The sequence below is a fragment of the Grampus griseus genome, assembly GCF_964374135.1.
Source record: "Grampus griseus genome assembly, chromosome: 8".
NCBI classification, from domain to species: Eukaryota; Metazoa; Chordata; class Mammalia; order Artiodactyla; family Delphinidae; genus Grampus; species Grampus griseus.
The window spans coordinates 107,091,685-107,111,626 of record NC_139002.1 but is presented as its reverse complement, the minus strand read 5'-3'; the positions used below and the strand labels follow the sequence as shown (position 1 = coordinate 107,111,626).

The following is a 19,942-nucleotide window of genomic DNA, read 5'->3' as shown; positions in this document are numbered from 1 at the left end:
TTTTTAAGGTAAAAACAGTGCCACAGACTTGCCCAAGCACTTCCTATTTATCTAATGGCCCCTTTTCAGGGAGGTGGAGCCCCAAGGGACAGAGCCCCCGGTTCACACTCAGGTCAGGCTCGAGAGGCCACGCGGCGCCCTGCTCTCCAGGACACCCCCCATGACGGTCCACGTTACACCTGGGACTGGTATTTGGCGGACAACTGAAACTGTTACAGAAACGGGGAAAATTTGGATAGCATACAGAAAAACTATCATTCAGAGAATTGTTCTCCAAAATTTGCTGTGTACCTTTCCACTTTTAGGGCCCGTATAGCATTTGTGCTTTTTCTATACACCTTTTTTTTTTTATTTTTGATGTGGACCATTTTTAAAGTCTTTATTGAATTTGTTACAATATTGCTTGTTTTGGTTTTTTGGCTGCGAGGCACGTGGGGTCTTAGCTCTCCTACGCACCCCCTGCATCGGAAGGTGAAGTCTTAACCACTGGACCACCAGGGAAGTCCCTCTATACACCTTTATTGTGCCTTTTCCTTTTGTGTCACAGAAGTGGGGGAATCCTGCGCTTTCTGAGGGCAGGCTGCCTGCTTGCTCGGTCTCACCTCAATGCGTGGCAGCGCAGCTACAGTGGAAGCCCCCTGGCCACTGAGGACTGAACAAACGGAGGATTCTAGCTGGCCTTGAGCTCCCACCTTCCGGGGCCAGTTTCTTGTGCAAGTTCACCCACCACCAGGCTCTGCAGCTTTGCCCCAGCGGCCCAGAGCCACCACGGCTGGCCCATCTCCAGGGCCTGGGAGGCGGACAGCAATGCTGGAAGGAGGTGCCTTCTCATCCATCACCTCTTCTGTCCTGGAACTCAGATCTGTGCCTTGGGTGGTGAGATTAGGTCACATGACCGGTCTACTGAGGCTGCTCCAACATCCTCATCCTCACCACGTGGACCAGAGCAGCTCCCTGAGGGAAGCCTTGGGATGTCAGTGCCCAGGGGGACCAGTGCCTCACCTCAAGTGGCACGGAGTCGGTCCAGTGCCAGGTCCCAGGCATTGGAAAATCCTGAGTGCTGTAAGCACGTGCTGTCAAAGCCTCCATGAGAACACCTGGTGTGACAGAGGGCAGACATTCCTTCCAGGTGTGGGAACCGTGTTGGGGGATGCAGGCCAGAGGCCAGGGTGCCCAGCACCTCACATTTCAGTAGCATATGCCATAAACCATAAGAAGATTAGCACCACCTCTGAAATCTGCCTCTGTTCAAGAAACGTGGACACATTTTCCAGATCACCTATGTCCCAAAGCGACCCATTAGCCAAGCCACTCTCATTTACTGACGATGATGATGATGTGTATATGTGTTATCCACAGAACTAGCCCTGACCCGAGGTCCTGAACAGGCAGATGCTCCTGGCAGGCGGGGGAATATTCAGGGCATAAACGGGCCAGGCCACGCCACTCTGGGGCTGAAGTGGTTCAACTCCCAAACTTGCGATGAATTGGTTAACACCCGTGTTCCCGGCCAGGCTTTCGGGGTCAACAGAGTAGGGCCACTTCTGTCTTGTCTGCTGCATGACCCCAGCTCCTAGCAGTGCCTGGCACTAAGTATGTGCTGAAGGCTGGGTCCACAGCCTGGTGGTGAGTGTTGCTACGGTCTCAGCAACCCAAGGTCAAGGCGGCATGGCATGACATCACAAGTAGCTTTCCCAAGGTCACAGCAGGAAGGCGCAAGGCAAGAGCGCTGGGCTCTCTGCCACTTTATACAATACACAGTAGTGTGTGTGTGTCAATCCCAATCTCCTAGTTCATCCCACCCCCATAAACACTCCCCTTGTTAGTGGTCCCCGGAGCTGTTATGAAATGCAGCTACCCTGCTCCCAGGTTGGGCCTGTAACAACCTTCCAGGGACGCTGAAACCGACTACAATGGGAATTCTGAGAGCATGCAAAATGAAACCATCATCAATGGGAAGAAAAGAATCTTTGTAATGTGGAGGTTTCCTCTGTAAAGGCCCTTGCTTCAATAGGGCTACCTGAGAAGCAGGAAGAAAGATTACTTCTTAAAATCACAGGCTCCAGCTCCCTTGCCAACTCTGTTATCAGAAAGATAGTGGTTTTGACACAAAATAGTAACACACTGGGGAATCACAGGAATCATAATATTTCTCTGAACTAGCGTCTGCCCAGCCCTGTGTCCACATCTTCTAAGCACCTCACAGGCATCGCCTCACCCCCATGCCACCTGCCCTGGGAGACGGGTCTACACCGCCAGCCTCCAAGCCTTTGGCAACCGTGGCAACCACTGGCAGAAGGAGCCAGTGGTTCCAAGCGCGGGCTCCAGAGCTGGACAGCGTTGGCTACCAGCCCAACTCCCCCATCACTACTGACTTGCCTCCAGTTCCACTCTGCACTTCCTCACTTGGACAACGACCAGGTTTCTAACCCTAACTAGTATCTAGGTCCCTCCTACGTGTCAGATGTGGCTCGCAATGTCCTCCGGTAGGAACTCGTTTAATGGGGATGAAAGCATCTCCCTGAGGCTGATCACAGTGCCCAGAGCCCACGTGGGCCCTCACCCGGCTCCCTGCCGGGTCTGCACGCGCTGGCACGGATGGGACGTGGTTAACTGCGGTGGAGGGAACCGAAGTTCAGAGTGGGTAGATGCCTTTGGTCCTGGAGAAGAGCAGCTGGGTCATCGGGAGGCCCCTGAGGCAGGCGAGACTGAGTCCCAGGACTCAGAGAGCGACACAGGGTCCCCACTGTCGCTCTGGAGGGCCCGGGCCCGCTGACCCTCCTCGATGAGGTCTGCCACCAGGTTCAGCCGGCAGGCCCTGAGCGCCCTCACCAGGTGGGACACGGCCGCATCATCCCTCCTGCTGTTCTTCCAGACTCTCAGCGACTCCCTCACCTGTTCTGCCAGGTTCCGGGGATACTTTTCCTCAATGGCTTCAATCTTGGCGTCAGACACTCCGAGGTGACGAGCCAGTTTCCTCCAGTCCTTCCCCACGTTATCACAGATGATGTCAAACGCTGCCCGCAGGTCTGGGGAGGGAAAGAACACAATGACTGAGCAGAGAGTACGGGAGCTCTTTAGGAGACAGGTTACCCCACACTCCCTGATGGGCTCCTCGGTGCTGACCCAAGGGCTGGGTACCAAGAGGTCCTCCTGCAGAGGCCAATCCTGCCCCAGCTAACCACACCCTGAAACACTACCCAAGAGGCGTGGCCTGCTCTGAAGACTTAACGGTTGGGGTGTGTTGTTACGGAGATACCTACTCAGGACAGGGAGATGGAGTTGCTCCCCCATCTCACCCTACAGTGGGTTGAATGGTGGCCCCTAAAACGTATGTCCACGTCAAACCCTTGGAACCGTGAATGTTAACTTATTTGGAAAAGGGCCTTTGTAGATGAGATTCAGTTGACGATCTTGAGACGAGGGGATCATCCTGGATTATCCAGGTGAGCCCTAAATCCAGTGACAAGACCACGTGCCACGGAGGCAGAGACTGGAGCGATGTGGGCACAAGCCAACGCCTGGAGTCCCCAGAAACCAGAGGAGGCATGAAGGCTCCTCCCCGAGAGCTTCCAGAGGGAGCACGGCCTAGTGACACCCTGACTTGACTACTGGACCGAGAACTGTGAGAGCATCAAATTCTGTTGCTTTAGGCCACCAAGATACGGTAATTTGTACGCCAGCCCTGAACACCCCGATTCTTACTCTGGAAGATGTCCTGACTGACACCAGTCCTCAGTCTCTGGCTACTATGTCCTCATCTGCTGAAAGGTCACTACTGAGATCAGCATGACAGACTACAAAAGGCTGTTTCTGGACGGGGGCAGGGAGAAGAGGAAGGACAAAATGCTTCTTGGAAGGTTCCTGCAAAGTTGCATCTTCAAATGCAAATCCCTGATATGCTGTCAGCCTGTGTGCCAACTCCTCCAGTTCTGTGAGGTCGGCACCTGCGTTACTGATCACTTGTACAGAAGAGGAAATGGAGACACGGAAGGTAAGTGTAAGTTATTTCTTGAGATCACACAGCTAGACAACGGCAGAGCCAGGACCACGCCTTGATGGCCCATTGTGCAAAAACTGTCCCTTATCAACCAACCCGTACCTGCTGTGACGCTTCTGGTGTACTTCCACTCCACCCAGGAGGTTAGCAATGTCCTTTCCTTTCGAGTAATCTCTAACTCACCCGGAGGGAGGGGGGAGGTGGAGAAAATACTGAGGCTGGGGGATGGGTGTCCATGCTCTGCAACTTAGGCTGTTAACTTCTGTGCACTATGGTTCTCCCATTTGCAAAGTGGGTTTATTACCCGTCTGTCTCCCAGGGCTGTTTAGAGAAAACCCACGCAAACCGAACCCGGAAAAGGTTAGGCACCCGGGAGATCGAAACTATTGCTGGCCCAGCTGACCCTGCCTCCCCCGGCGCCCCCCAGTCCTCAGGCCCCCGCCCCCGCCTGGCTCCTCCGGCGCGGCCCCGCCCCCACCTGGCTCCTCGGGCGCGGCCTCGCACGCCCCGCCAATCCTCAGGCCCGCGCCCCCGCCTGGCTCCTCCGGCGCGGCCCCACCTGACCCCGAGACCTCAAGCCCCCGCCCCCACCTCGCTCCTCCGGCGCGGCCCCGCCCGCCGCGCCCGCCTCGAAGGCGTCCAGGCGTCGCAGGAGGTCCTGGCGCCGCAGGGAGACGAGCAGCTTGCGGAGCAGCACGGTGTTCTCGCGGCTCATCTCGGTCTGCTCCAGCAGCACGTTGAAGAGGTCCAGGCCACTCTGCACGAGCTCCAGCTTTCTCTTGCCCACGCGGCTTTGACACAGGAACTTGAGCTCAGTCAGCTCGCTGCTCGAAAGGCTGACCGACACCGAGTGCAGCAGCACCAGGAACGGGTCCATGGCGGCGGGCGCGGCGGGGCCCGGCCCTCCTCTGGCTTCCCCCGGACCGGCCCGCCGCCCGCTCTCTGGCCCGCCTCCTCTAGCGCCCTGCGCCCCTCGGCCTAGCGGCGGAGGTTCCCACTTCCAGCCTCTGATGCTCCCTCACCGGAAGTCTCCCTTGGGGCCGCTTTCTCTCGCGAGAACTCCAGGAACTCGCGCATGCTCCCCGAGTCCAACAGTAGCCATTTCCGCCCGGGGGTGGGGGCGTGGCTTGCGGCCGCCGCCAGGAGGCGCACCAGACATGCTGACGGCGGTGGGACCCCGACCTCTGCGCCTGCGCCCTGACGTCCTTCTCTCTGGGTGGGGGCGTGCGGCCTTGGGTGTCCCGACGCTCCGGGCGCGGGCTGTGTTTTCTGTGGAAAGTTGCACTGCGGATGCCGATAATAAATGCATTTATTTATTAACATTTGTGAAAATGCATGTCCTTTAGTGTCCCCTGGAAATCAGTGTGCAGAAAAGACTATTCAGAGTTTTATTTAGTTTTAAAAGTTTAATAACTACTTGATTTTTTAAAGTTATCCTCATTATTTTTCTGAATGCTTATTAGCGTTTACTGACGCCTACTGTGTACCACGCAGTGACAAATCGGGAACAAAGTGCCGAAGGCCCGGCCTGCCCGGAGCTTACAGCATCAGGACACAAGATTACCTAACACTGATAAGAAAGTGCAGGAAAGCCAGAAGTTAATGCGAGTCGCGGCCAAGAGGATAGGGGAATGGGGAGTGTGGAGGTGGGGCGGCGCACGTTGCGAGGGCGGGGTCCCAAGATGCAGGTGCACGTGCCGGGTGTGAGGGGCCAGGAGTGTAGGCTTGAGGGGAAGAGGGCGGAGCCACAGCAAGAGCAGAAGCAGAGGAGGGCGGAGGTTGCAGGAGCAGAGCCGGGGAGAAATGGGGTGGCCAGCGAGTGGAGGGGGTGAATTAGGAGGAGCCAGCTAAGAACGCGGCTTTACTGTCCCTGAGACCCTGCAGAGGGTGAGTGGAAGAGTGAAGCCATCTGAGTTACCTAGAGGGAAAAAAAAGTATATATATATATATAAAATTGAGATGTAATTCACATTCTCTACAACTCACCCTTTTAAAGTGTACAACTCAGTGTTTTTAGTATATTCATAAGGTTGTGCAATCCCCACCATCTGCTAGTTTTTCTTTTGCGGTACGCGGGCCTCTCACTGTTGTGGCCTCTCCCGTTGCGGAGCACAGGCTCTGGACGCGCAGGCTCAGCGGCCATGGCTCACGGGCCCAGCCGCTCCGCCGCATGTGGGATCTTCCCGGACCGGGGCATGAACCCGTGTCCCCTGCATCGGCAGGCGGACTCTCAACCACTGCGCCACCAGGGAAGCCCAAGGGGATTTTCTTTATTTGAGAAGGCACTGTTAGTTTTTGAGGCACAGGACCTGAACGTACATGAAGTACATGAAGGTTGCAGCAGCCATTCAGAATGCAATCCAGTGCTACCGTGTCGTCTATGATGGGCAAAAAAGAGCTACTACCCAGACATCACTGGATCATTTTTTCAAGAGGGTAGATAGAATTGAATCCAGCAAAGAACTAGAACCTGTGCCATCAGCGTCAGGGATGAGTGAAATTGCAGCTTGCCCTCCGTCTCCTACTGCTGAAGATCCTTCAGCTCTACCATCTCCAACTTCCTCTCCTCCAGTCAGTAACTCTTCCTGCCTGTTCACTCGATGCCAGCCCCTGGATGCCAGCTGTTGTACTACTGTACTTTTCAAGGTACTGTACTGTAAGATTTAAAATGTTTTCTTTGTTTTTTATGTATTATTTGTGTGAAAAGTATTATAAACCTATTACAGTACAGTAGCATATAGCCGATTGTGTTAGTTGGGTACCTAGGCTGACTTTGTTGGACTTACAAACAAATTGGACTTACGAACACGCTCTCGGAACAGAACTGGTTTGCATGTAGGGGACTTACTGTAAGGCTACCGTGAGCTCTGAGTTACATTTTTTTTTTTTTTTTGCGGTACGCAGACCTCTCACTGGTGTGGCCTCTCCCGTTGTGGAGCACAGCCTCCGGACGCGCAGACTCAGCGGCCATGGCTCACGGGCCCAGCCGCTCCGCGGCATGTGGGACCCTCCCGGGCGCGAACCCGTGTCCCCTGCATCGGCAGGCGGACTCTCAACCACTGCGCCACCAGGGAAGCCCTCTGAGTTACATTTTTATAGAATCACTGGGTAGAACCCAGGAGACTCCACAGTAATCCAGATGAGAGGCGCAGCCTTCTTTTGATTTGGGGCTGTGTGTAAACGGGAGGCACTGAGGATGCTTGTAAGGTCTGAAATTTGGAGTGTCCATTGGCTGACCTGGGGAGGGTGTGGGTGGGGTTGAGGCAGGAGATAGACGGGCCCCAGTTTAGACATTTACAACTAACCTCCTGTTTATGCTTTAAAAATAAAGATAATAACAGGAACAGGATAAGCAGCTGGACTTTGTCTCCTGTGGACGCTTCAAGGGAACGGAACGGCAGAAACAGAGAGGGGCTGAGCCCTGCTGGCATAAAAGACAAAGAGACCACATAGTTCTCATTCTCGGGGCCAAGGAGACTCCCTCCCAGACTATGCATGTGCAGAAAGGTTAAAGGGAGGGGGCGCCAGACCATAATATGTTCTGTTAACCTCTCAGAGACCCTTGCGCTGGAATCCATCTTGGCTAAAAGATGCATGTGCACACAGGGGAGGGCCCTGAGTCAGACCAGATATGGACTCAGAGCCAGACAAAGCAAGCTGATTGGCCAGAGGAAACCTAGAAGAACTTCCCCCATATGGTTTAAACCACCCCCAAAAGCACACGCCTCTCTCTCTGTCTCTCAGCCTGCCTGTGCTTTCTATTCTTCTCTCCTAATAAACACTTTACTTGCCTCAATACTTTTCATCTCTTTGCTGATTCTTTCTTCAAAGCAGATGAGAGCCAGGGCCCTGCTCCTAGCCAATAGTCCCTGGTGGTCTAGTGGTTAGAATTCGGTGCTTTCACTGCTGTGGTCCGGGTTCAATTCCCAGGGAACTGAGATCCCACTTCAAGCTGCCGCTCACTGTGGTCACTCACAGCCACCTGAGATCAGGGTGAGTCTGGGGGAGGAGCTAGTAGAGATGTTGACTGGATAGTGGGATGTGTGGACCAGGGTTCGGAACAGAGACCTGGGCGGGCGATGTGAAGTTGGGAGTGTCCTGCAGGTAGATGGTGTTTGTGATGGTTAATCTTACGTGTCAGCCTGACTAGGCTAAGGGGTGGCTGGATAGCTGGTAAAACATTATTTCTGGGTGTGTCTGTGGGGTGTTTCTGGCAGAGATTAGCGTTTGAATTGACTAACAGAAGCAGATGGCCTTCCCCAGTTTGGGTGGCATCATCTAAACAGAACGAAAAGGCAGAGGAAGGGAGAATTCGCTCTCTCTGCTTGAACACCGTCGCCCCCCTCCACTCCCCCCCCCCCCCCCCCCCCCCCAGTTTTCAGGCCTTTAGACTCAGACTGAATCACACACCAGCTTTCCTGGTTCCCAGCTTGCAGATGGCAGACTATGGGACTTCTTGGCTTCCGTCACTGTAAGTGAACCGATCTTACAATAAACCTTCTCATTTACCTCTATATATCCTATTGGTTCTGTTTCTCTTGAGAATCTTGACTAATACAGTATTTAGATCACCCACAGAATGAGGTCACCAATGGAGGGAGAGGAGAATGAAAAGAGAACCAAGGTCCGAGGCCAGAGGGCGGCTACTGTAAGGGGGACACGGAGGGGCCAGGGAGGAGGCTGGCATGGGAGGATTAAACCACGTCCCCATCCGCTGGATCCCCAACGCTGCTGCCGCATTTCTCGGTCCCCTGCATGTGGCATCTCCTGACGTTACTACACGTTTTGCTTCCTGCTCTGTTTCTTGCCCGCGTCTCCCCTGCAGAAGCGCCCAGAACACTGGCTGGCACTCCACAGGAGCTCACAAAATATTTCTGACTGAATGAATCTTGTACAAGGCTTGGTTAATCTGAATCTCCATTAGCACAATTATCCCTGCGTCTGACCCACTACCTCGCAGTTTGTAGCTTATCTTTTCATCCTCTTTACATGATCTTTCACAGAGCAAAAAATTTAACTCTTGATGAGGTCCAGTTCATCAAATTTTCCTTTTATGGGGGGCTTCCCTGGTGGCGCAGTGGTTGAGAGTCCGCCTGCCGATGCAGGGGACACGGGTTCGTGCCCCGGTCTGGGAAGATCCCACATGCCGCGGAGCGGCTGGGCCCATGAGCCATGGCCGCTGGGCCTGCACGTCTGGAGCCTGTGCTCCGCAATGGGAGAGGTCACAACAGTGAGAGCCCACGTACCGCAAAAAATAAATAAATAAATAAATAAATAAATTTTCCTTTTATGGATTTGATGGTTATAAGGCTATTCAAATTGTCTATTTCATCTTAATTGAGTTTTGGTAGTTTGTGCAGTTTTGAGGAATTTGTCCATTTTTCTAAGCCTTAGACTTTATGAGCATGGTGATCTGTAGTATTCCCTTATTTTGTGTCTCAGTCCATTTTGTGCTGCTCTAGAAAAGTACCATAGACTGGGTGGCTTATACACAACAGAAATTTATTTCTCATGGTTCTGGAGCCTGGACGTCTGTGATCAGGGTGCTAGCAGGGTTGCATTCTGGTGAGGGCCTGTTCCAGAGTGCAGACTCTGAGTTCTCATTGTAGCCTCACATGGAGAAGAACAGAGAGGGAAGCAAGCTCTCTCCAGACTCTTTTAAGGGCACTAATTCCATCATGGGGGCCCCACCTTTGAACACTATCACAAGGGGGGAGGGTAGAGTTTCAACATATGAATTTTGGGGGAACATGTTCAGTCTGTAACATTATCCTTTTAATGGCTATGAGACCTATAATGAACCCTCAATGTCATTCCTGAAATTCGTGATTTGTGTCTTCTCTCTTTAAGTTTCTCTGTCTTGCTAGAGGTTTATTGATTTTATTTATTTGTAAGGAACCAGCTTTTTGTTTCAATGATTTTTCTCTATCCCCCCCAACTTTTAATTTTTTATTTTTTTTATTATTATTATTTTTTTTGCCGTACGTGGGCCTCTCACTGTTGTGGCCTCTCCCATTGCGGAGCACAGGCTCCGGATGCGCAGGCTCAGCGGCCATGGCCCACGGGCCCAGCCACTCTGCGGCACGTGGGATCTTCCCAGACCGGGGCACGAACCCGTGTCCCCTGCATCGGCAGGCAGTCTCTCAACCACTGCGCCACCAGGGAAGCCCTTTATTTCATTTTTTTTTTTGCTTGTCTTGGATATTTTATTTCCCTCTCCTTGCTTTGGATTTATTTTGCTCTTTTTTTGTTCTAGTTTGTTGAGGTGGGCACATAGGCTATTTATTTCTAAGGTAAGCATTTAGTTTTATGGATTTTCCTTTCAACATTACTTTAGCTTTGTCTCACAAATTTTGATATGCTGTGTTTTCATTTTCATTCATTTCTATGTATTGTTATTTCCTCTGGGACTTTCTCTTTGACCCATGGATTATTTGGAAGTATGCTGTGTAATGTACGTGTGTTTAGAGATTTTCCTGTTGTCTTTCTGTCATTGATTCCTACTTTGATTCCCTGATGGCAGAGAACACACTCTGGATGGTTTCAATTCTTTTAAACTTGTTGAGCTTGTTTTAGGGCCCAGTATGTGGTCTGTCTTGGTAAGTGTTCCCTGGGTTCTTGAGAGAAAAAAAGGGTGCTCTGTTGTCATTGGGTGGCATGTCTATAGATGTCAAATAAGTCCTGGAACACGCCCCCCCACAGCCCGCCCCAGGCTCCTTCTCATGCCTTCAAGTATTCTGATAGAAGTTCTGCCCACCTAAAGGATTTCTCTTCACCGCTGTCCCTCAGGGATGCCTCAGAGAGAGGCTGTAGTGCTGCAACCGTCCACTTTCGGGGGTGCCTGTGTATCATGTAGAACCCCCCCATAAACCAGGCCTGAGTGTTCTCTTCCTCTATCAACTGAACATAGGAAACTCCCCGTGAAGCCACAGGTGAACATGAGTGTACAGCTGTCTGTTTGAGTCCCTGCTTTAAATTCTTTTGTTTATATATCCGGAAGTGGAATTGCTGGATCATACGGTCATTCTATGTTTAATGTTTTTGAAAAACCGTCGAAGTGTTTCCCGTAGCAGCTGCACCATTTTACATTCCTAACAGCAATGCACAAGGTTCCAATTTCTCCGCAGCCTCACCAACTCTTATTATTTTGTGTTTGTTGGATAATAGGCTTCCTAATGGGTGTGCGGTGGTGTCTCGTGGGTTTGATTTGCGTTTCCCTGATGACCATCTTGAGCAACTTGAGTATCTTTTCACGTGCTCATTGACCATTTGTATGTCTCCTCTGGAGAAATGCCTATTCAAGGCCTCTGCGCACTTTTAACTGGGTTGCTTGTCTTTTTCTTGCTCAGTTGAAGGGGATCCTTATATATTCCAAATATAAACCCCTAATCAGAAACATGGTTTGCAAATATTTTCTCCCATTTTGTGAATTGCTGTTTCACTGTTGATTGGGTATCCTTTGATGCAAAAAATTCTTAAATTTTGACGAAGTCCAGTTTATGTGTTTTCCTTTCACTTGACATTGTTTCTTTAAAAACAGAAATGAGAAGCCCGTGCGCCACAACGAAGAGCAGCCCCGCTCGCCGCAACTAGAGAAAGCCCGCGCGCAGCGACGAAGACCCAGTGCAGCCAAAAATAAATAAAATTTTTTTAAAAAAGAAAGAAAATGCATCTATTGCCTGTTTCATGGATGAACATTGGTCGTTATTCATGAGGACGGTGAACAGAGTTACTTTCCTTTCTTTTTCTCCTGTGTCGTCTCGGTGTGCTCCGGGATCTTTCTTTTTGTTTGTTTTGGTCTTTCTCATTCCTTTTGAAGTCTCTGCTTAGGTATTTGGGGATTCTGGGCTTTGCTTGGGGGTAGTTAGTTTTTTCCAAAAAAACCCTCCTTCCTGGGGGCAGGGGTACATGGTGGACGGGACAATGGCCCCCAAGGTGTCCAATCCCAATTCCCAGACCTTGTGAACGAGTTAGTTTACATGGCAGGAGTGACTTTGCAGGTGTGATGAAGATGAAGGACTTTGAGATGGGGCGATCATCCTGGGTTATCCCAAGGACCCAACCCATCATGGTCCTCATGAGCGGAGAGCTGGAGAGACAGCTGCGGGAGAAGGACTGGCCACCATGGCTGGCCTGGAGATGGCGGGAGGGGCCCAGCCCTGCCCACACCTTCCTCTTAGCCCAGTGAGACTTGTGTCAGACATCTGGCCCACGGAACTGTAAGGTAGTACGTTGGTGTTTTAAGCCACTGGGTTCGTGGTCATCTGCCCCGCCCACAAACAGAAAACCTATACAGGCCGCACATGCTGGGTCTCTTTCTTCCCTAAGGGCAGTTCCCACAGACAGCCAGCAGGAGGCGGCAGCCACCCACAAGCGAAACCAGACAAACACTCCTGCTGAGGTCAGGATAGCCATCAGGACGGTGACAGCTGGGTGAGGAGGGGTGACCAGAGGGGAGCGCCAAGGGAGGCTTCCTGGGTGCTGTAACATTCTGAGTCCTGACTGCAGAGGTGTGTGATTTCTGGGGAAATTGTATACTCAAGATCTGTGTAGTTTTCTGTATGTTATACTTCAATAAAAAATGTTGGGGGGGGGGCTTCCCTGGTGGCGCAGTGGTTGAGAGTCCGCCTGCCAATGCAGGGGACACGGGTTCGTGCCCCGGTCCGGGAAGATCCCACATGCCACGGAACGGCTGGGCCCGTGAGCCATGGCCGCTGAGCCTGCGTGTCCGGAGCCTGTGCTCCGCAACGGGAGAGGCCACAGAGGTGAGAGGTCTGCGTACCGCAAAAAAAAAAAAAAAAAAAAAAAATGTTGGGGGAGAGAGAGATGAAGGGGAGGGGGTGGGGGCTGCGGAGAGGGGACAGCAGGAATGGACACACCAAATAAATTACGGGGTGCAGAGAGGGGACAGCAGAAATGGACACACTAAATAAATTACCTGGCAGAGCTCAGGAAATCAGACCTTAGTACATACAAGGTTGCCTTTTTCCCAGGGGTGCATCCTGACAGGCTCTCGGCAGGGGCAATGTCCACCAGCCCTTCTGAGCAAACCAGGCTTAAAATGCTTGTGCTGAGCCAAGTCGGTGTCTCTGGGCAACAGATGTATCTTTGCTACAGGCTTCTCTGACAAAGGCTGTGAGTGAGCAGGGGGTGGGCTGCTTGCTGTGGGCATATCTGTGGTCCAGAGGGCACCACACCTTCCCTCCCATGGGCCCCTCACCTCCTCCGCCACCATCCCTGTCAGCTTGACTCAGAGGTCCACTTGGCTCAAAGACAGAAAGGCCTAGTCATCAGGCTTTTTGCCATCCATCCATCCATTCAAATGTCTATCCATCCATCCATCCAAATGTCCATCCACCCATCCATCTAACTACCCAACCATCCAACCATTCACCCGTCCACCCATCCACTCATCCATCTATCCTTCCATCCATTCAAATGTCCATCCATCCATCCATCCATCCATCCATCCATCCATCTACCCATTCAAATGTCCATCCATCCATCCATCCATCCATTCACCCATCCACTCATCCACTCATCCATCCATGCAAATGTCCATCCATCCATCCACCTTTCATTTCTCCCTCCCTCCCTCCCTCCCTCCCATATCCATCCACCCATCCACCCATCCACCCATCCATCCATCCATCCCTCACACTCACTTATTCATTCATTCAGCACTTTCTGGTGCCTCCTCCATGCCTGGCACTATGTCAGTGCTGCTTCCTGGCCTCTTTTCTGGCGAGTGTTAGCATTTCTCTACTTTGCTGTGGCTCTTACAAAACAGGGATGGGTGAATGAGTGTTGCCGAAGTGTGGGGCACACACCACCTGTGGTGGGGGGCACGGGAACCTGCAGGTGAAAGTGTGTGTGTGCTGGGGATGTGGGTGCCAGGGCCAGGGGCTCTGATTGCAGCCTTGGGACAGGGACAGCCCTGTCTCAGGCACACACCTTGGCCAAGCTCAGTTCCAGGGAAGCCCACAGCTGGTCCTGGATCCCAGGAAAGGGACCGGGCCTGCGGCTTGTCTCGAAGGGCCAGTGACTCCAGGAGCTGCAGTCTCAGCCGCCCCCTCTGCCAGTGGGAGAGTGGGGAGAGGGGCCGTGATTGTCAGAAAGGACACGCACCTTCTAAAGAAGGGCCACCACCGGTCTCCAGTCGAGTGCAAGAATGTGACATGGTGAAAAATACAGCTGTGTCATCAGATGGCATGATTTTTCAAGAGAACATACAAATCTGGATTTCTATGTGTATATACTGGGTTTTTATATATTAAATTAACTAAAAAAATTTAACAAGCACTGAACCTAACAAACAGAGGTATCTTGGGCTGATTGCAGCTCACAGCAGCCTCCACCTTCAGGAGAGCTGCTGAGTCCCCATAAAAGATGCTGGCATGAGTGCCCCCCGCCCCAGACCTCAGGCCCCCTGCAGGCCCTGGTCCTTCACTGTCTGTGCTTGGGGGCCCAGCCTTGCCCAGCTCCTGCCACACCACTCCAGGGACCAGAAGCAGAAACTGTTCAGTGCTGGGTGCCAGGGGCCTGGGTCCGAGGGATGGCTGTGTAGCCAGCTTGCTGTGTGACTGGAGCAGAGCCCTGACCCTCTCTGGGCTTCACTGTGTCCATCTGTGAAATAATGGCACCCTCTGACCAGCTCATCTCTGGGGGTCCTTTCACTGCCAGATCCCAGGTCTTTGTGATGTTAATCTGTTGGCTTTCTTCCACCCACCTCTACCACCCTCGTCCAAATCCAATTATTGCTCATCTGAATTTTTGCAACTCTCCTCTGTGGCTCCCCACCCCACTGCAGTGTCCATCCAAAGCCACCAAGACCTCAAAATGTGAATCAGGTCCATCACTGTGCTGGTTAAGACCGCTGGTTAAGACCGCCAGACCCTGCCGTGGACTTACCACCAAGCTTGAGGTCCTCACTAAGCCGGGGGCTGGTGCAAGTTGGTCCCCGATTCCTGCCCCATCTCCTGCCCCTCCCCCCCGTGCCTCCCCTCCAGACGTGATGAACTTCTTGATGCTCCTCCAACTCACCCATCACACTGCTGCCTCAGGGCCTTTGCACATGCACTCTGCTGCCTGAACCATCCTGCCTTCCTCCAGGGTTTTACATTCTGGCTCCTCTTTGTTCAGACTCCAGGGACCTGCCTGCCCAGCTTGGTCACTCTCAGTCACACCCCTGTTTCATCTTCATTAGCCCCCTTCCTTCCTCTGAGATGATCTGGTGCTGGGTTCATTTTCTTGTTCAGCCTCTGATGCCCACTGCAAGAGGTCATCCCCTGAGGGAAGGGGCCGTGTCTGCCTTGCTCGCGGCTTCATCTGGAACGTTGCCTGGATGGATCTCTCTAAGGGGTGCCAAGGAGCCCCGTGATCTTGGGCAAGTCACCTCCCCACTCTGAGACTGTTCGCTCATGTACTCACTGGGGCCAAAGATCCTTCCCCTGGGAGGACCCATAAAAGGGGAGGGCTTCCGGCCATGCTGGCCCTGGGAGCCACCCTCATCAGGACTAAGGAAGAGGTTCCAAAGCTTTAGAAGGAACTTTTATTTTTTAATTTATTTTTGGGCCGCCTTGCACGGCATACGGGATCTTAGTTCCCCGACCAGGGATTGAACCCTCACCCCCTGCAGTGGAAGCGCAGAGTCTTAACCGCTGGACCGCCAGCAGATTCCCCAGAAGGACATTCTTGACCGAGCCCAGCAGGGCCTCGTGAGCTTGGATTTGCTGAGGTTTCCCTGGGGACACAGCAGCACAAGGTGCGCCCGAGGCCCTCCCTGGCCCTGCGGGTGTGCGGGTCGAGGTCTTGCTGACGTTTGAGTGCGAAAGATAGTCTTTCTTTCATGAAATGATGGTGATTATAGGTAATGAATTAAAGAAATAGTGCCCCCACTGGCCCAAATGAAAGCACTGGCAACCCTGGGATGGTCCCAAAAAGGCTTGGGGGAAATTTTAGGTCCACAAAATCCAAAATACTAAAAACTCTGTCGGGTTGCAGGCACCAGGGGTTGGGATCTGGGTATTGTGGAAGAGGCTGCTGGGAAGGTGTGACCACAATTCCCCCCTCCCCGGCGCACATACGGGTACAGGCATGCACACACGCAGACAAAACAACACAGAAACGCACATGCACGCAAACCACACACGTGTGCACACACACACCCATGCACGTACTCGCGGACAGACAACGTCCCGGGAACATCCTGAAGAGCCATGTGTCTGGGGCTGAGGGTGTGGAGGTTTATGGGTCCCTCCACATGTGCAGGTCCAACCACGGGGCTCTGGGCTTGGCCCCTCGAGTTTCCGGGGGCAGAAGTCACGTGGACAGGCTTTGAGAGGAAGGTGTCATGTATGCAAATTTATTCAGATGAGCGTTCAGCCACGGTCCTCTGTGGATTTGTGTACACTCACTTTTTTAAAAAAAAGAATGGTTTCCATAAAAGGTTTTTTGGTAATCACCTCATTTTTAATACAATGTTTATATACAAAAAACCCCATTTCAAACCACTTACTGTACAAGAGAAAGTAGAAGCATCAGATTGCATGACTTTAGCAAATAACAAAAATCTGCTACGCCTACGGACGTCCCCCCTAGTTGACAGCTCACAGGAATGTCAGCGTCTCACCGACCACACGTTCAAGACAGACGCGTTTATCTTTTCGTCCCTCCCTTTGGTGAAACATTTCTATTATGTTTCTCTGGGTGCTTGAGAAATTTCAGATCATCGGTTAGTATAATGGCTGCAAATTGAGATCATTCTTATCGGCTATGAGATTCGTTTTCACAAGCTTTTAAAATGATAATAGTCCAACAGTAACATTCCTGTAAGTAAAAATATAGAGAAGTGTTACCAAAATAGAAGCCTTTATTCATAAAAATCTTTGGTATTAACAGTATTTTAAATTCCTCTCAATGATATTTGGTTAGCTAATAAAATAAAAGCCTTCCGCCTTTGAGCTACAGAGAAAAAACCCTTACATCCACCGTAGAATTGATTTTAAAAAAAGCCCAATAAATATTCTGAAGCTGCAAAAGTACCCCCAGAAGCCTTAAGACTTCTTGCAACCCTGAAGCCGTCTGCAGAAATGCCTCCGAGGTCACAATCCCTCACCGCCCGTTTTTCTATCACCCTGAGGCGGGGGAAGCATGTGGCTGCTGGTGGGGACCCCAGAGGTGCCGGTCACCGCTCATTCAGGACACCTGCACCCCGCTAGTTCTCCAAGAGTAAATTCAGAGTTTCCTGGCCCTCTGAGTGGACAGAGCCAGGGCACCTCTCTTTCTGACCAGTGTCTCGGTTTCTGAATCCAGGGAAAGAAAAGGTGATGACAAATCTCACTTTTTCAACCTAGAGACAGGTGATGTCTTTTGGAACTGGTGTCAGCATCGTTTATTCCTCATCCACTTCTCTGTTTGCCCTCAAATCTCACACCAGCTTTTGTCTAATGCCTTGGAATACCACCTCGCCTCTCTCTTAAGGCATCAGGAGGATTAAAGAAGATGTCTTCTGGGAGCTGCTTCTCACGCTAACGGCCAAGGAGACCCCAGACTCCAAGCATCGCTTCCGCAACGCGCCTGCATCCGCTGTGTATCACCCTGTCCCCAGCAATCATTCTGATTAACCTTGAATCCTAAAGATAACAGAATTCCCTGCCTAATGGTTTTGTGCAAAAACAAGAAAACAAACAAACAAACAAACAGAAAAAGACGGGGAAATGTTGTCCTATCAGAAGAAAGTGGTCTTCCAGGCCTGCCACAAACCCAGGAGCCACTGGGCCAGGGAGCTGTGAGAAGTCGCCTGCCCCGGGAGAGGGCGTGCGTCGTCGATGGGGATGCCCGGCAGCTACGGGGCGCCCCCGGGGAAGTCGGGGCTGTCCGGCGGGGCAGGAGGGGTGGGGCTGTGGTTGTTGAAGGGCTCCGCCTTCTTCCGGTCCTTCTCCATCCACGTGTCCAGCAGCTGCTGTTTGCCCTGCTCCTCCCTCATGAATAGCTCCACCATGAGCACCTTCTCCTTGTGCATCTGCTGGCTGATGTCCTTGGGGATGTCAGGGATGACCCAGTCCACAAAGTCGCTCATGAACATGACCAGGTTCTGGAAGGAGAGTCACCGTCAGGCGGTGGGAAGGAGGACCTGGGAGGCACTGCCACTTCCACCTGCACCCCAGCTGGCAGTGCCTCGCCCCGTCACACCCCGGCCCTGGGACCTCAGACACACCTGGACTTCCCAGGCCTCGGTTTCCCGGAAGGTATAAATGAAACAGGAAACCAGCCAGGGGGGACCTCTGGTGGCTGACTTTCTTGAAAGAATCTGAGCTCAGTAAACAGGAAACGTCTCTGAGTGATTCTGAATCTCTTGCCTGGGAGGCTTGAGAAATGATCTGATTGGTTACCCATCACCAAATATAACAAGTGTTAAGGCTTTAAGGGAGAATAGTCAAAATACAAAGAGACCAGAAACGCAGGGAGCTTAAACTGTCTCTGATGATTCCGCAGGCCCTTCTGCCATTTGTCAGGTCTCCCGGGATCACCCTGAACGGCTGCCGCCTCCCTGGATGCATTTCTGGTCCATAGGGTGCAAATGAGCTGGCTTTCGTGGAAAAACGGAGATCTCTGGTTTTTAAACTTCCGTCTGACCGGCACTTGTTAGTACGTATGGCTGAGTCAGTCACCTTGTCACGGAAGGTGCTGGTGCCCCCCCATCCGCCATCACCTTGCTGGGTCCACGCTCCCCAGCTGTGGTGGGTGCTGGCCGCTAAGGCTCACAGAGGCTCGTCTCCAGGGAACCGTCCCCCCAGTCTCCCTGTTCCCAGCCTGGATGGTTGCAGCCAATGACTGGCCAGGTGGGCAGACTAAAGGCCCTCTTTTGCGTCAAGGTGGGCCCACGTGTGTGGTGGGATTCATGCTCCAGCCCAGACACCCTCCCCGCCGAGCTCCGTGCCCCCAGCCCCTTGCAGGGCCTTCCCTCAATGACCGGCTTGCACCAGAATCCTTGACTCAGGCTCTGCTTCTGGGGAACTGGGCCCCAGACACTAGTTCTGGCTCCAGAGGGTTATGGAAAGCTGGCGGACAAGGCAGTGGGGCCTCGGGGGCCGGAAGCCCTGCCAGGAGCCACACTGTGTAGAAGGGGCAGGGCTGGGGCTTGAACCCAGTTCCTGGATTCCAGGTTCTGGGGGCCACACAGGAGGGCAACCCCAGCGTGGCCTCCCCGGCTGGGACCTCAGGGCCGCATGCATCAGCCACTCCCCAGTCTGGGGTCCTGTCCACTGGGAATCGCTCAGGCCTCAGAGTTAGCCCCACTCCCCAGAGACTGGGCCAGGCGGGGCCAGGTCCCCTGCCTGCTGCGGGGGGGCAGGGGAGCGCTGGTGTCAGCTGGGAGCCCACTGCCCTCCTGTCCCTCCCTGCCAGCCCTGTCCACTGGGGCACGTCTCCTGCTGCACAGTGACAGGGGAGACTGAGGTCTCCTTCAATAAAGATGCCTTGCATTTAACTAAACGACCCCAGTCCTTCCGGAACCCCGCTCCCGCCTTCCTTTAACTGAGGAGGGGCTGGGACCTGTCCTTGCCCAGGGCCTGGGGTCACCAGCACTCCCCACCCTTGGGTGCCCAGGGCAAGTCCTCCAGCCTCCGAGCCCCCGACGCCAGCCAGCTCCTGTCCTCCTGACCCTGTTCTGGGCACAGAGCACCTCCTCGGTGCCTCGATTCCCAAACCTTCTGGAAGCAGACAGGACCCTCGCACCTGGAAGACGATGACAAAGGCCAGCCGGGCGGCCAGGACGGCCCAGAAGTCCTTGGAGACGTCGTACTTGTGTTCCGACCATGGTGGTTCCCGGTAGTCTTTGTACCTGCAAGATGGAGTTGGGTCTCTGAGAGGAACTGGGGTCTGGCTGCACCGGGGGGCTTGTGAGTGTCAGGAAAGCCTGAGTCGGACCCTGGGCCAACT

General features: G+C 52.9%; 2 protein-coding genes and 1 long non-coding RNA gene across 10 annotated transcripts in view; 1 reads left to right on the top strand and 2 right to left on the bottom strand.

Moving 5' to 3' along the window:
* Positions 1 to 1,788: 1,788 nt before the first annotated feature.
* On the bottom strand, positions 1,789 to 5,017 carry FADD (Fas associated via death domain). Its single transcript, XM_082660843.1, has 2 exons — positions 4,592 to 5,017; positions 1,789 to 3,029 (listed from the first exon to the last, which is right to left on the bottom strand). Exons 1-2 carry the CDS (start codon positions 4,875 to 4,877, stop codon positions 2,680 to 2,682), a joined length of 636 nt encoding a protein of 211 aa, XP_082516969.1. The 5' UTR covers positions 4,878 to 5,017; the 3' UTR covers positions 1,789 to 2,679.
* Positions 5,018 to 7,745: 2,728 nt separating this feature from the next.
* On the top strand, positions 7,746 to 11,667 carry LOC309826408. Of its 6 annotated transcripts, none has more exons than XR_014297103.1 (5): positions 7,746 to 7,993; positions 8,376 to 8,471; positions 8,579 to 8,624; positions 10,257 to 10,293; positions 11,541 to 11,667. It is a non-coding gene; the product is annotated as an uncharacterized lncRNA (long non-coding RNA). The 6 variants fall into 6 exon arrangements; XR_014297104.1 differs by having other exon boundaries at positions 8,579 to 8,648; XR_014297105.1 differs by having other exon boundaries at positions 8,568 to 8,648.
* A 4,835-nt stretch (positions 11,668 to 16,502) lies between these two features.
* Positions 16,503 to 19,942, bottom strand: part of ANO1 (anoctamin 1) — a gene marked incomplete at its 5' end in the record, with an annotated part of 161,917 nt that continues 158,477 nt past the window's right edge. For all 3 annotated transcript variants that reach the window (XM_082661150.1, XM_082661152.1, XM_082661151.1), the window contains 2 exons: positions 16,503 to 18,095; positions 19,739 to 19,844. In XM_082661150.1, coding sequence (XP_082517276.1) covers positions 17,847 to 18,095; positions 19,739 to 19,844 — 355 coding nt within the window. In that variant the 3' untranslated portion in view covers positions 16,503 to 17,846. The remainder of the gene's footprint in view (positions 18,096 to 19,738; positions 19,845 to 19,942) is intronic.

Coding starts and splice junctions, on each gene's coding strand:
- FADD (XM_082660843.1), bottom strand. CDS start 4,877: ATGGACCCGTTCCTGGTGCTGCTGCACTCGGTGTCGGTCAGCCTTTCG. Junction 3,030..4,591: donor GGCCGCGCCGGAGGAGCGAG/GTGGGGGCGGGG, acceptor TTCCCTCCCCAG/ACCTGCGGGCAGCGTTTGAC.